The following is a 16,382-nucleotide window of genomic DNA, read 5'->3' as shown; positions in this document are numbered from 1 at the left end:
GCAGCTCTGACATGTCGGGGTAGTTGTGAATGAACTTCTGCACCACCAAATTCAGCACATGCGCCAAGCAAGGGATGTGCGTCAAATTGGCTAGTCCCAGAGCTGCAACGAGATTTCGCCCATTATCACACACCACCAGGCCGGGCTTGAGGCTCACCGGCAGCAACCACTCGTCGGTCTGTTGTTCTATACCCCGCCACAACTCCTGTGCGGTGTGGGGCCTGTCCCCCAAACATATGAGTTTCAGAATGGCCTGCTGACGTTTACCCCGGGCTGTGCTGAAGTTGGTGGTGAAGGTGTGTGGCTGACTGGATGAGCAGGTGGAAGAAGAGGAGGAGGAAGCCGAGAAGGAGGAGGTGGCAACAGGAGGCAAAGAATGTTGCCCTGCGATCCTTGGCGGCGGAAGGACGTGCGCCAAACAGCTCTCCGCCTGGGGCCCAGCTGCCACTACATTTACCCAGTGTGCAGTTAGGGAGATATAGCGTCCCTGGCCGTGCTTACTGGTCCACGTATCTGTGGTTAGGTGGACCTTGCTACAGATGGCGTTGCGCAGTGCACACTTGATTTTATCGGATACTTGGTTGTGCAGGGAAGGCACGGCTCTCTTGGAGAAGTAGTGCCGGCTGGGAACAACATACTGTGGGACAGCAAGCGACATGAGCTGTTTGAAGCTGTCTGTGTCCACCAGCCTAAATGACAGCATTTCATAGGCCAGTAGTTTAGAAATGCTGGCATTCAGGGCCAGGGATCGAGGGTGGCTAGGTGGGAATTTACGCTTTCTATCAAATGTTTGTGAGATGGAGAGCTGAACGCTGGCGTGTGACATGGTTGAGACGCTTGGTGACGGAGGTGGTGGTGGTGGTGTTGGTGGTACATCCCCTGTTTGCTGGGCGGCAGGTGCCAACGTTCCTCCAGAGGCGGAGGAAGAGGCCGAGGCGGCAGCAGCAGAATAGGCCGAGGCGGCAGCAGCAGAAGAGGTAGCAGGGGGAGCCTGAGTGACTTCCTTGGTTTTAAGGTGTTTACTCCACTGCAGTTCATGCTTTGCATGCAGGTGCCTGGTCATGCAGGTTGTGCTCAGGTTCAGAACGTTAATGCCTCGCTTCAGGCTCTGATGGCACAGCGTGCAAACCACTCGGGTCTTGTCGTCAGCACATTGTTTGAAGAAGTGCCATGCCAGGGAACTCCTTGAAGCTGCCTTTGGGGTGCTCGGTCCCAGATGGCGGCGGTCAGTAGCAGGCGGAGTCTCTTGGCGGCGGGTGTTCTGCTTTTGCCCACTGCTCCCTCTTTTGCTACGCTGTTGGCTCGGTCTCACCACTGCCTCTTCCTCCGAACTGTGAAAGTCAGTGGCACGACCTTCATTCCATGTGGGGTCTAGGACCTCATCGTCCCCTGCATCGTCTTCCACCCAGTCTTGATCCCTGACCTCCTGTTCAGTCTGCACACTGCAGAAAGACGCAGCAGTTGGCACCTGTGTTTCGTCATCATCAGAGACATGCTGAGGTGGTATTCCCATGTCCTCATCATCAGGAAACATAAGTGGTTGTGCGTCAGTGCATTCTATGTCTTTCACCGCTGGGGAAGGGCTAGGTGGATGCCCTTGGGAAACCCTGCCAGCGGAGTCTTCAAACAGCATAAGAGACTGCTGCATAACTTGAGGCTGAGACAGTTTCCCTGGTATGCATGGGGGTGATGTGACAGACTGATGGGGTTGGTTTTCAGGCGCCATCTGTGCGCTTTCTGCAGAAGACTGGGTGGGAGATAATGTGAACGTGCTGGATCCACTGTCGGCCACCCAATTGACTAATGCCTGTACCTGCTCAGGCCTTACCATCCTTAGAACGGCATTGGGCCCCACCATATATCGCTGTAAATTCTGGCGGCTACTGGGACCTGAGGTAGTTGGTACACTAGGACGTGTGGATGTGGCAGAACGGCCACGTCCTCTCCCAGCACCAGAGGGTCCACTAACACCACCACGACCATGTCCACGTCCGCGTCCCTTACTAGATGTTTTTCTCATTGTTATGGTTCACCACAACAACAAATATATTATTTGGCCCAATGTATTGTATTCAAATTCAGCGGGATATAAATTTGAGGCCTAGTATTTAGGCGCTGGGTGACCGGTATGGATTTAGTGACAGAATTAGACTTGGAAATGCACAGAAGCGTGTGTGTGTGAAGTTATTCTGAATGACCCAATGTGCACCTTGAATATTATATACCCTTTTAGGGATAGATTTCAAATAGCTCTGATATAGCAGAAACCACTAAATTATGAAATTGCTAAATTGGGAATTGTACTTCAACCCAGAACAAAAAATGTGCTTTGACGGACACTAAATATCTTGCCCAGCAACAACAGTACAACGGTGGGTAACGAGAGATTTAGAGGGAATTAAATTTGAGGCCTAGTATTTAGGCGCTGGGTCACCGGTATGGATTTAGTGACAGAATTAGACTTGGAAATACACAGTAGCGGGTGTGTGTGAAGTTATTCTGAATGACCCTATGTGCACCTTCAATATTATATACCCTTTTAGGGATAGATTTCAAATAGCTCTGATATAGCAGAAACCACTAAATTATGAAATTGCTAAATTGGGAATTGTACTTCAACCCAGAACAAAAAATGTGCTTTGACGGACACTAAATATCTTGCCCAGCAACAACAGTACAGCGGTGGGTAACGAGAGATTTAGAGGGAATTAAATTTGAGGCCTAGTATTTAGGCGCTGGGTCACCGGTATGGATTTAGTGACAGAATTAGACTTGGAAATGCACAGAAGCGTGTGTGTGAAGTTATTCTGAATGACCCAATGTGCACCTTCAATATTATATACCCTTTTTGGGATAGATTTCAAATAGCTCTGATATAGCAGGAACCACTAAATTATGAAATTGCTAAATTGGGAATTGTACTTCAACCCAGAACAAAAAATGTGCTTTGACGGGCACTAAATAACTTTCCCAGCTACAACAGGACAACGGTAACGAGAGATTTAGAGGGATTTAAATTTGAGGCCTAGTATTTAGGCGCTGGGTGACAGGTATGGGTTTAGTGACAGAATTAGACTTGGAAATACACAGTAGCGGGTGTGTGTGAAGTTATTCTGAATGACCCTATGTGCACCTTCAATATTATATACCCTTTTAGGGATAGATTTCAAATAGCTCTGATATAGCAGAAACCACTAAATTATGAAATTGCTAAATTGGGAATTGTACTTCAACCCAGAACAAAAAATGTGCTTTGACGGACACTAAATATCTTGCCCAGCAACAACAGTACACCGGTGGGTAACGAGAGATTTAGAGGGAATTAAATTTGAGGCCTAGTATTTAGGCGCTGGGTCACCGGTATGGATTTAGTGACAGAATTAGACTTGGAAATACACAGTAGCGGGTGTGTGTGAAGTTATTCTGAATGACCCTATGTGCACCTTCAATATTATATACCCTTTTTGGGATAGATTTCAAATAGCTCTGATATAGCAGGAACCACTAAATTATGAAATTGCTAAATTGGGAATTGTACTTCAACCCAGAACAAAAAATGTGCTTTGACGGGCACTAAATAACTTTCCCAGCTACAACAGGACAACGGTAACGAGAGATTTAGAGGGATTTAAATTTGAGGCCTAGTATTTAGGCGCTGGGTGACAGGTATGGGTTTAGTGACAGAATTAGACTTGGAAATACACAGTAGCGGGTGTGTGTGAAGTTATTCTGAATGACCCTATGTGCACCTTCAATATTATATACCCTTTTTGGGATAGATTTCAAATAGCTCTGATATAGCAGAAACCACTAAATTATGAAATTGCTAAATTGGGAATTGTACTTCAACCCAGAACAAAAAATGTGCTTTGACGGACACTAAATATCTTGCCCAGCAACAACAGTACAGCGGTGGGTAACGAGAGATTTAGAGGGAATTAAATTTGAGGCCTAGTATTTAGGCGCTGGGTCACCGGTATGGATTTAGTGACAGAATTAGACTTGGAAATACACAGTAGCGGGTGTGTGTGAAGTTACTCTGAATGACCCTATGTGCACCTTCAATATTATATACCCTTTTTGGGATAGATTTCAAAGAGCTCTGATATAGCAGGAACCACTAAATTATGAAATTGCTAAATTGGGAATTGTATTTCAACCCAGAACAAGAAATGTGCTTGAACGGACACTAAATAACTCGCCCAGCTACAGCACTAGGGACAGATTTAGCTGGATATAAATTTGAGGCCTAGTATTTAGGCGCTGGGTGACAGGTATGGGTTTAGTGACAGAATTAGACTTGGAAATACACAGTAGCGGGTGTGTGTGAAGTTATTCTGAATGACCCTATGTGCACCTTCAATATTATATACCCTTTTAGGGATAGATTTCAAATAGCTCTGATATAGCAGAAACCACTAAATTATGAAATTGCTAAATTGGGAATTGTACTTCAACCCAGAACAAAAAATGTGCTTTGACGGACACTAAATATCTTGCCCAGCAACAACAGTACAGCGGTGGGTAACGAGAGATTTAGAGGGAATTAAATTTGAGGCCTAGTATTTAGGCGCTGGGTCACCGGTATGGATTTAGTGACAGAATTAGACTTGGAAATACACAGTAGCGGGTGTGTGTGAAGTTATTCTGAATGACCCTATGTGCACCTTCAATATTATATACCCTTTTTGGGATAGATTTCAAATAGCTCTGATATAGCAGGAACCACTAAATTATGAAATTGCTAAATTGGGAATTGTACTTCAACCCAGAACAAAAAATGTGCTTTGACGGGCACTAAATAACTTTCCCAGCTACAACAGGACAACGGTAACGAGAGATTTAGAGGGATTTAAATTTGAGGCCTAGTATTTAGGCGCTGGGTGACAGGTATGGGTTTAGTGACAGAATTAGACTTGGAAATACACAGTAGCGGGTGTGTGTGAAGTTATTCTGAATGACCCTATGTGCACCTTCAATATTATATACCCTTTTTGGGATAGATTTCAAATAGCTCTGATATAGCAGAAACCACTAAATTATGAAATTGCTAAATTGGGAATTGTACTTCAACCCAGAACAAAAAATGTGCTTTGACGGACACTAAATATCTTGCCCAGCAACAACAGTACAGCGGTGGGTAACGAGAGATTTAGAGGGAATTAAATTTGAGGCCTAGTATTTAGGCGCTGGGTCACCGGTATGGATTTAGTGACAGAATTAGACTTGGAAATACACAGTAGCGGGTGTGTGTGAAGTTACTCTGAATGACCCTATGTGCACCTTCAATATTATATACCCTTTTTGGGATAGATTTCAAAGAGCTCTGATATAGCAGGAACCACTAAATTATGAAATTGCTAAATTGGGAATTGTATTTCAACCCAGAACAAGAAATGTGCTTGAACGGACACTAAATAACTCGCCCAGCTACAGCACTAGGGACAGATTTAGCTGGATATAAATTTGAGGCCTAGTATTTAGGCGCTGGGTGACCGGTATGGATTTAGTGACAGAATTAGACTGGGATATGGCCAAAAAATGAACAGACTATTGCTGGTTAAATGCACTTGGTGTGACAGCTTCACCCTGATGTAGGCTTTAGCCAAAAAACAACCACACCATTGAGGGTTAAATGCACTTGGTGACAGGCGCAGCTTGCCCCTGATTTTGTATATGGCCAAAAAATGAACAGACTATTGCTGGTTAAATGCACTTGGTGTGACAGCTTCACCCTGATGTAGGCTTTAGCCAAAAAACAACCACACCATTGAGGGTTAAATGCACTTGGTGACAGGCGCAGCTTGCCCCTGATTTTGTATATGGCCAAAAAATGAACAGACTATTGCTGGTTAAATGCACTTGGTGTGACAGCTTCACCCTGATGTAGGCTTTAGCCAAAAAACAACCACACCATTGAGGGTTAAATGCACTTGGTGACAGGCGCAGCTTGCCCCTGATTTTGTATATGGCCAAAAAATGAACAGACTATTGCTGGTTAAATGCACTTGGTGTCACAGCTTCACCCTGATGTAGGCTTTAGCCAAAAAACAACCACACCATTGAGGGTTAAATGCACTTGGTCGCAGCTTGTGCTGGCGCACCACAAGACACAAAATGGCCGCCGATCACCCCAGAAAAATGAGACTGACAAACGGTCTGTGCAGCCTAAAAACAGTGAGCAATTGAGGATCAGCAGCTCAATGATCCACAGCTGCAGATCGATCAGTTAATCAAGTCCTTTGGAGGAGTTAATCTGCCTAATCTCGCCCTACTGTCGCAGCCGCAACCTCTCCCTACGCTAATCAGAGCAGAGTGACGGGCGGCGCTATGTGACTCCAGCTTAAATAGAGGCTGGGTCACATGGTGCTCTGGCCAATCACAGCCATGCCAATAGTAGGCATGGCTGTGATGGCCTCTTGGGGCAAGTAGTATGACGCTTGTTGATTGGCTGCTTTGCAGCCTTTCAAAAAGCGCCAAGAAAGCGTCACAAAAGCGCGAAGAAAGCGACGAACACCGAACCCGAACCCGGACTTTTACGAAAATGTCCGGGTTCGGGTCCGTGTCACGGACACCCCAAAATTCGGTACGAACCCGAACTATACAGTTCGGGTTCGCTCATCCCTACTTTTAACCTTTCCTGGTAAGTTTTATCCTGCAATCCATGGACCAGTTTAGTAGCTCTTCTCTGAACTCTCTCTAGAGTATCTATATCCTTCTGGAGATATGGCCTCCAGTACTGCGCACAATACTCCAAGTGAGGTCTCACCAGTGTTCTGTACAGCGGGATAAGCACTTCACTCTTTCTACTGCTTATACCTCTCCCTATACATCCAAGCATTCTGCTGGCATTTCGTGCTGCTTTATTACATTGTCTTCCCACCTTTAAGTCTTCTGAAATAATTACTCCTAAATCCCTTTCCTCAGATACTGAGGTCAGGACTGTGTCAAATATTCTATATTCTGCCCTTGGGTTTTTACGCCCCAGGTGCATTATCTTGCACTTATCCACATTAAATTTCAGTTGCCAGAGTTCTGACCAGGGGCGGATTAAGTGCATGATAGGCCCGGGGCTGTCTACCCAACTTGGGCCCCCCCCCCCCCCCATTTTAGTTTAGTTTTTAGTTTTTTTTTGTATGAAGAGGCTGCGGTGCTTTATGAGCGCCACAGTCTCTTCTTAGGCCATATGACATCTTCAGACAAAAAAAAAATACCCCAAATTGGGTCCTAAACTGAAAAATTTGGTCGTCAAATTTAAAATACATATAATTGTAATAAAAAAGACATGGAGGAGAATACAGCACCACATACCTGTTACATCCAGTGACATCTCCTGTCATGTAGACCTTCTATTTCCTCTTCTCCTCCATTTGACCCAGACCACCATGGCAAATTCTTTCAGCCGCATCTCGTCTCTACAGTTTGTAACACAGACACGTTAGATTTCTCAATTTTTCCATCAACCTCCTCATCCTGGTGTCCCCACAGTGTCATCCTGCCACCCCCAATACTGTGCCCGTTGTGCTCCCCAATGCCCCAGGAACTATACTGCTGAAAAAATAGTGACCCTGATAGATATAATTGGGGTAATTTATCAAACTGGTGTAAAGTAGAACTGGATTTCCAAAAGAGCTGTCAAATATGAAAGGTGGAATCTGATTGGCTGCTATGGGCAACTAAGCCAGTTCTGCATTACACCAGTTTGATAAATTACCCCAAATGTCCCTATAGTGTCCACAGCAGCTATAATGTCCCCTAGAGACCCCCAGTAATAATACCACCCTCTATTGTGCTCCAGGCAATAATCCCTGTATAGTGTCCCCAGAAATAATAGAATTGCCCCTATAGTGCCTCCCCAATAGCAACACCCCCATATAGTAATTTCCACCACACTGCCCCCACATAGTAATCCCCCCATAGTAATTTGCCCCCACACAGTAATTTCCCCCAAACTGCCCCCATATAGTAGTTTGCCCCCACACAGTAATTTGCCCCCACACAGTAATTTGCCCCACATTGCCCCCACATAGTAATTTGCCCCACACTGCCCCCACATAGTAATTTGCCCCACACTGCCCCCACATAGTAATTTGCCCCACACTGCCCCCACATAGTAATTTGCCCCACACTGCCCCCACATAGTAATTTGCCCCACACTGCCCCCACATAGTAATTTCCTCCACACTGCCCCCACATAGTAATTTCCACCACACTGCCCCCACATAGTATTTTGCCCCCACATAGCAATTTTCCCACATAGCAATTACCCCACACTGTCCCCACATAGAAATTACCCCACACAGAAATTACCCCACACTGTCCCCACATTGCAATTTCCCCCACACAATAGTTTCCCCACATAGTAATTTGCCCCCACACTGCCCCATATAGTAATTTGTCCCCACATAGCAATTTCCCCACACTGCCCCCACATAGCAATTTCCCCACACTGCCCCCACATAGCAATTTGCCCCCACACTGCCCCATCTAGTAATTTGCCCCCACACTGCCCCATCTAGTAATTTGCCCCCACATAGTAGTCCCTCTCATAATAATTTGCCCCCACATAGTAATTTGTCCCCACATAGTATTCCCTCTCATAATAATTTGCCCGCACACAATAGTTTTCCCCACACTGCCCCCACATAGTAATTTGCCCCCACGTAGTAATTTGCCCCCACATAGCAATTACCCCACACTGTCCCCACATAGTAATTACCCCACACTGTCCCCACATAGCAATTACCCCACACTGCCCCCACACAATAGTTTCCCCCACATAGTAATTTGCCCCCACATAGTCCCTACATAGCAATTACCCCCACACAATAGTTTCCCCCACACTACCCCCAGATAGAAATTTGCCCCCACATAGTAGTCCCTCCCATAATAATTTGCCCCCACACAGCAATTTGCCCCCACACAATAGTTTCCCCCACACTGCCCCATCTAGTAATTTGCCCCCACATAGTAGTCCCTCTCATAATAATTTGCCCCACATAGTAATTTGCCCCCACATAGTATTCCCTCATAATAATTTGCCCCCACACTGCCCCATCTAGTAATTTGCCCCCACATAGTATTCCCTCATAATAATTTGCCCCCCACATAGTATTCCCTCATAATAATTTGCCCCCACACTGCCCCATCTAGTAATTTTCCCCCCACATAGTATTCCCTCCCATAATAATTTGGCCCCATACAGCCCCCACATTCCCCCCCATGTTCGATCGATTTATCTTCCCTAATAGGTCCTCCTGTGTCCCCCCCCCAAGTAGGCAAATGAAATAAAAAAATAAAAAATGAACAAAAAATGAAAAAATAAATACTCACCTATGTCCAGGGCCAGGCGCTTGCTCGCAGAGGAAGGCGGGCGGGATGAGTCAGGCGCGTCACAGTGCTGCGTCCCGGCACAGGCGCGCGATGACGTCATCACGCACGCCTGCGCCGGGATTTCACTACCGCATAGGCCTCAGGCCTACAAGGCCTGAGGCCTATGCGGTGAATGCCGGTGATCGGCGACGGGACAGGGAGCTATGCGCTCCCGTGCCCCGCCGCAGTATGTGGGCGTTCGGGTCAGCGTTGGGCCCCCCAGCGGTGCTGGGCCCGGGGCTGCCGACCCGAACGTCCCTATTATAATCCGCCACTGGTTCTGACCATTCTTCTAGTTTTCCTAAATCCTTTTCCATTTGGCGTTTCCCTCCAGGAACATCAACCCTGTTACATATCTTTGTGTCATCAGCAAAAAGACAAACCTTACCATCGAGGCCTTTTGCAATATCACTTATGAAGATATTAAACAAAATTGGTCCCAGTACAGATCCCTGTGGAATCCCACTGGTAACATGACCTTGTTTTGAATGTTCTCCATTGACTACAACCCTCTGTTGTCTGTCACTCAGCCACTGCCTAATCCACTCAACAATATGGGAGTCCATGCTCAATGACTGCAGTTTATTGATAAGTCTTCTATGTGGGACAGTGTCAAAAGCCTTACTAAAATCTAGATATGCGATGTCTACTGCACCTCCACCGTCTATTATTTTAGTCACCCAGTCAAAAAAATCTATAAGATTTGTTTGACATGATCTCCCTGAAGTAAACCCATGCTGTTTTTCATCTTGCAATCCATGGGATTTTAGATGTTCCACAATCCTATCCTTTAATAGGGTTTCCATTAATTTGCCTACTATTGATGTCAGACTCACTGGTCTATAGTTGCTCGATTCCTCCTTACTACCTTTCTTGTGAATGGGCACGACATTTGCCAATTTCCAATCTTCCGGGACGACTCCTGTTACTAATGATTGGTTAAATAAATCTGTTAACGGTTTTGCCAGCTCACCACTAAGCTCTTTTAATAATTTTGGGTGTATCTCATCAGGCCCCTGTGACTTATTTGTCTTCACTTTAGACAGCAAACTTAGAACATCTTCCTCTGTAAAGACACATGCATCAAACGATTTAATAGTCATCCTTTCTAGTGGAGGTCCTTCTCCTTCTTTTTCTTTTGTAAAAACTGAACAGAAGTATTCATTAAGGCAGTCGGCTAGCCCTTTATTCTCTTCTACATACCTTCCGTCCTTTATTTTTAATTTAGTTATTCCTTGTTTTAATTTCCTTTTTTCATTTATATATTTTTTAATTTATATGTCCGATTAAATATAAAACTTGTCCTATTCTTTTCCGCAAAAATCGGATCCTGGTACAATACAAAGTGTCAATGGTTCCGCAAAAAACGGATGACATTCGTATGTCATTACGTATGTCATCCGTTTTATGCGGAATCCGTTCCTGGAAATTAAATCCTGCCCACAAAAATCACTTATTCACTTTTTTTTTTCTATTTTTTTTTCAAAGAAATCCAAACAACTTTATTTGCTTTGTGAAATTTATACATGTTTCCGTTTTTTGCGGATCCACAAAAAACGGATGACATACGGAAACATTTTCAGGAACAACGGATCCGCAAAAAACGGACCGAAATTCGGGATATAGAAAAATACTGACGTGTGAATGTAGCCTTACAATCATGCGCACTGCCTTATGTATCTGAAAAACCTTATTAAAGACACGTAAATTATTTCCCCCCATAACCTTAGAAATCCCATTAGTGGCGCTTAGATTTCACATACAAGGAATTAACTTGGTTCTGTTAGCTCGGGTGACCTGAGAAATCTTCTTTCAGACAGCAGTTTAATGGACTTTGAAACCCTGCATCAGACCTTCCTCCTTCCTAATTCCTGGTTTTATCATTTCTTCAAATGGGCCACATACTTGGCTCTGTAGGCCTTCCTCCCTCCTTCCTAGGATTAGCCATTCCATAAAAGGCCTATAAATTGCGTACCTCTCCTTTAGCCCATCATTAGAACCTAGAACGGAATCAGCATTATGACGGGAGGAAGAACTAAGTACAATTTACTCTATAGATAACTGGCAGAAAGCTTTTTTCTGGGTTGTATCTTGGTCACATTGCATTAACCGCATGGAACAATCGTAAGATACAGTTTAGGTGGTATTTGACACCGGTCCGGCTAGCTCACAAAATTCCTGAGTACGAGCCTTACTGTTGGTGGAATTGTGGGGAACATGGAACATTAGCTCATATGTGGTGGCAGTGCCCTTTGATTGTATTTTATAATGAGGTATTTGAGCTCACTTCTCATCTTTTGCAAACTCAACTAGTTCTCTCACCAGCATTAGCTATACTGTGTATTGGCATGACTGACATTTTTTGCGGTCTAAATGGGTGGTTGTTAATATTCTAATGACCGCCCAAAAAGTAGTTGCTAGATCTTGAAAATTGCCCATAATACCCACTCTTCACTTTAATGGGTCCGCAATCCGGCCGTTTCGTAAAAAGATAGGACATGTTCTATCTTTTTGCGGAACAGAAGTACGGGACGAAACTCCGTAGTGCTCCCGTAGGGTTCCATGCCGTGCTTCCGTTCTGCACCATTCCGCATCTCCGGATTTGCGGACCCATTGAAGTAAATGGGTCCGCATCCATGATGCGGAATGGTCACGGAACAGCGGCAAATGCGGTCCGCAATACGGCAACGGGAAGCACGTGTTCGTGTGAAGGAGGCCTTAATGGGTCCGCGATCAACCCTTTTCTCAAAAAGATAGGACATTTTTGTGGAACGGAAGTACGGGAAGAAACCCTGCGGAAACACTCCGTAGTGCTTCCGTAAGGTTCCGTTCCATGCTTCCGTTCCGCATCTCCGGATTTGCAGACCCATTCAAGTGAATGGGTCCGCATCCATGATGCGGAATGGCCATGGAACGGAGTCCGTGTATTGCGGATCCGCAAATGCGTTCCGCAATACGGCCACGGAGCGCACGCGTTCATGTGAAAGAGGCCTAAGGGTTTTCTAAGCTACTCTATCAATGACTCCAGAGATCCTCTGAATGTTTAGGATTACTTTTGGAAAAGCAGAAGATCATTCTCACTCTATTTGACTTTGATGAAAATTTTTAGAAGATGCAATGTTAGCTATTAGGAAATTTTCACAGGTTGTATTTGATGGAAAGTAAAATCAACATAAACCATTATTTTTTATTTCAGGTTTACTCAGGCTTGAAGATTGTCATATTGAATGAATTTAAAAAGTTTAATTTTTTGTGTTATATTTTCCCATTGTCCCTAGGATGCATGATACTGTTGGTGCTGTAGCAATTGATTCAAAGGGCAACATATCCTGTGCTACATCAACGGGTGGCATAACAAATAAAATGGTTGGACGGGTTGGAGACAGCCCAATCATAGGTATGTTAACAAGACAAAGTTAAATTATTTATAGCAAATTTTATTTTTAATAGCTATAATTTGTAAAAATTGCATTTATTTACCTTTTTATACCTTTATTTAAATTTGTACTATTTAAATGATTGTACATTATTGCATTTTTATTGTGCTTTATTGTAAGTCGAGCTTGCAAGTCTAAAATACATTTAATAAGGACATTGTAAAAGAGCCTATGCTAAGATCTATAACATTTCTTACACTTAGGCCTCATGCACACGACCGTTGTTTCATTCCGTGTCTGTTGTTCCCTTTTTCGTAATTTTCTGCGGACCCATGGACTTTCAATGGGTCCGTTGAAAACTCAGCTAATGCACCGTTTGTCATCCGCGTCCATGATCCGTGGTTCCAGTCCGTAAAAAAAATATAACCTGTCCTATTTTTTTCACGGAAAACGGTTTGCGGACCCATTCAAGTCAATGGGTCCGTGAAAAAACACAGAGGCACACAAGATTGTCATCCGCGTCCGCGTCCGTTTTTTTCCTATCATTTGCATGGCAAACTTGACTTAGACTTTTTTTTACTTTCCTTCATGTCTGGTTATCCTTCAAAAATAAAGGAAGACACACGGAAACAAAAACGGAAACGGATCACGGAACAACTGAACCCCATTTTGCGTAACGGAACACAACAACGGTCGTGTGCATGAGGCTTTAGTCTTGCATTAGGCTCTATAACATGCCATTCTCTGTTCCCATTATTTGACCCTTGGTCTTGCAATTAGGACAATGCAAATTACTGAGCATAGAAGATCTTTCAGCCACTGGAATTGCCACAGGTGCTCACATTTGGCTCCTTCCAGCTGCACTATACACTCCCCAACCAAGCATATCTCCAACTAATAACTTTATATCTGGAGCAATATAGACCATACTCTATTTTGTAGTATATTGTTATGAGCAAACTATCTTTTGAAAGAAAATAACAAATACTAAACTAGTAAACTATACTACCTAAACTAGTAAAGTCTGATAAGCTGTAAAGTACCTTGTGCTTTAAATAAAGGTTAACATCAGTCATCATATGCCATTCCAAAAATAAAGGGGCTGACGTATTATATGTGCAACTTTGGAAGCTCCACAGGGGCTGAGATGGTAGGAACCCCACTGTCACCATAAAACCTGCTTTCTGCAGCCTATTGGATTATATATACAGTGCACAGCAAAAGTATTCACCCCCTTGACTTTTTTTTTTCTTTTTGGTGCCTCACAACCTGGAATTAACATGGATTGGATTGTTTGAGGATTTGCATCATTTAAATTAAAGAACATGCCCACAACTTGAAAGATTATTTATTTATTTATTTTATTGTAAAGCAAACAACAAATAGGACAAAATAACAGAAAAAGGCAATGTGCATAACTATTCACCCCCCTAAAGTCAATACTTTCTAAAGTCACCTTTTGCGGCAATCACAGCTCCAAGTTGCTTTGGATAAGTCTCTATGAGCTTGCCACATCTTACCACTGGGATTTTTGCCCATTCCTCCTTGCAAAACTGCTCCAGCTCCTTCAAGTTGGATGGTTTACGCTTGTGAACAGCAATCTTTAAGTCTGACCACAGATTTTCTATTGGATTGAGATCTGGGCTTTGACTAGGCCATTCCAACACATTCCAACACATTTCCATGTTTCCACTTAAACCACTCAAGTGTTGCTTAAGCAGTGTATTTGGGGACATTGTCCTGCTGGAAGGTGAACCTCCGTCCTAAAATCACATGCACCTGTAATAAGGAATATGTCGGCAAAACAAAAAGGGAGTTGAGAAGAAGAGTTGGTGAGCACATAAATGATGTCCATAATGGCAGGGACACCGTGATCTCACACCATGTACGTGCCGAGCACGGCGGGGACCCAAGGTGCCTTTCTTTTATGGGAATCGAAAAAGTGAGGCCACTTCTAAGAGGCGGCAATTGGGATAAGAGAATCCTCCAATGTGAGGCAAGGTGGATCTATTTGAAGACACTTTATCCCAACGGCCTTAACGAACAACAGAGCTATACATGTTTTATTTGAATGGCCAGCTACTATGACGGCCATAACACTATGATAACTCGTTGTTCATTTAAATATATGATCCAACTGTTTCAGATCTAATAGATGCGCGGGAATTCGTCCTATTGAGTGACATAATTGTTTTAAGCTAAAACAAGTAGTAAAGATCTGGATAACGCAAAAAATACTTTTTCTAGTCATATGTATCTGATGATAGAATAATGATATAAACTGATAATCTTTGTTCCGAAATAAATCTCTGTGTCTAATACACTCCCCTTATCCGCACTGCATGGTTAATTGCATGTGGGAATATGTATGGATGGGAACCTACAACACACCCCCACTAGTTGTAGTAAAGATCAGGATAACGCAAAAAATACTTTTTCTAGTCATATGTATTTTATGATAAAATAATGATATAAACTGATAATCTTCGCTCTGAAATAAATCTCTGTGGCTAATATACTCCCCTCATCCGCACCGCATGGTCAATTGCATGTGGGAATAGGTATGGAAGGGAACCTACCAAAGAAATCCATTTTCAAATGATTGTATTCTTTAAATTTGCCGTCCGGCATCTGAGACGGCTAATCAGCGTGCAGTGTCAGCGCGTCATCTGGTTGCTGGGCGACGGGTGACGCTCAGACACATCGGCATGTAACTTCCGGTAGCCCGAGCGATCACGTTATACCGACTTCCGGTGGAATGGAGCGCATGGAGATGGCGTGCGTTCCACCATAGGAAGGCGGAACAGGAGAGCGGAAACAGCTGGAGGCGCTGATTTTAAAAGGTTAGGAGGCTGAATGGGCTGTGTTCTCACATTGCTGACATTCAGCAGTGAGGTGAGACGAGGGTATTGTTGGGGACACTTCTCCATACCCCGGCAGGGACATGTATCACTGACCGTCCACACCACCTTGTATCTACAAGAAACTCTCCACAGAAACAGTAAGTTGAGACTACATACCTAATGCTGTCTAAATGTATATCTAAATAGGCACATTATAGTGACCACACTTTGCATATTTTTCTTTGTGCATTTTTTAGAGAAACCTTCTGTTTTCAATGAGCCCCTGATGAGCTCCATTCATTGTGGAACAAAACATGGCATGTAGGGCCACACAGTAAGGGACTTACAGGGAATAGGCCCCATTCAGGGACAGGTTCCGTATGGGGTCGCCCCTGTCGGGGCGGGTGCTCCGTGTCGTTGAGGCAGGTCTATGAGGATAGCCCCTGACCATCCATATAGGGAGGGCTCTAGACCAGGGCATTATAGGAGTATCCAAATTGCCATACCAACTAAACAATTGGACACTAGTGCCTATGACCACACTGGAGCATTGACGCCACCCACCAACCCTGACCGTGCATCTACAGGACGGGGTAAGACCCACCCAGTATTACCTTACCGCGGTCTTATATGGTGGTAAAATAAGTGTTTATATGTATGTATTTTTTTCGTCTTTGTCTCACTGCTACCACCAACGTTTTTTAAGTGAAATTACAGTAAAAGTTACATTTTATATGTGGGTGAGTGCCGCTGTTCACTTTCTTCGCATCAGTATTAGTTGTACTCTACT

The 16,382-nt window shown here is 44.0% G+C and overlaps 1 protein-coding gene across 3 annotated transcripts in view; it reads left to right on the top strand.

Annotated features, from left to right (window-relative positions):
* The window catches only part of LOC122935633 (isoaspartyl peptidase/L-asparaginase-like), a 99,857-nt gene that overhangs the window by 46,570 nt on the left and 36,905 nt on the right, over nucleotides 1-16,382 (top strand). For all 3 annotated transcript variants that reach the window (XM_044291424.1, XM_044291425.1, XM_044291423.1), the window contains one exon: nucleotides 12,651-12,769. In XM_044291424.1, the coding sequence (XP_044147359.1) occupies nucleotides 12,651-12,769 (119 nt within the window). The remainder of the gene's footprint in view (nucleotides 1-12,650; nucleotides 12,770-16,382) is intronic.

Source organism: Bufo gargarizans, chromosome 4 (assembly GCF_014858855.1).
Source record: "Bufo gargarizans isolate SCDJY-AF-19 chromosome 4, ASM1485885v1, whole genome shotgun sequence".
In the NCBI taxonomy this organism is placed as follows: domain Eukaryota; kingdom Metazoa; phylum Chordata; class Amphibia; order Anura; family Bufonidae; genus Bufo; species Bufo gargarizans.
This window is presented reverse-complemented; position numbering and strand designations above follow the sequence as displayed.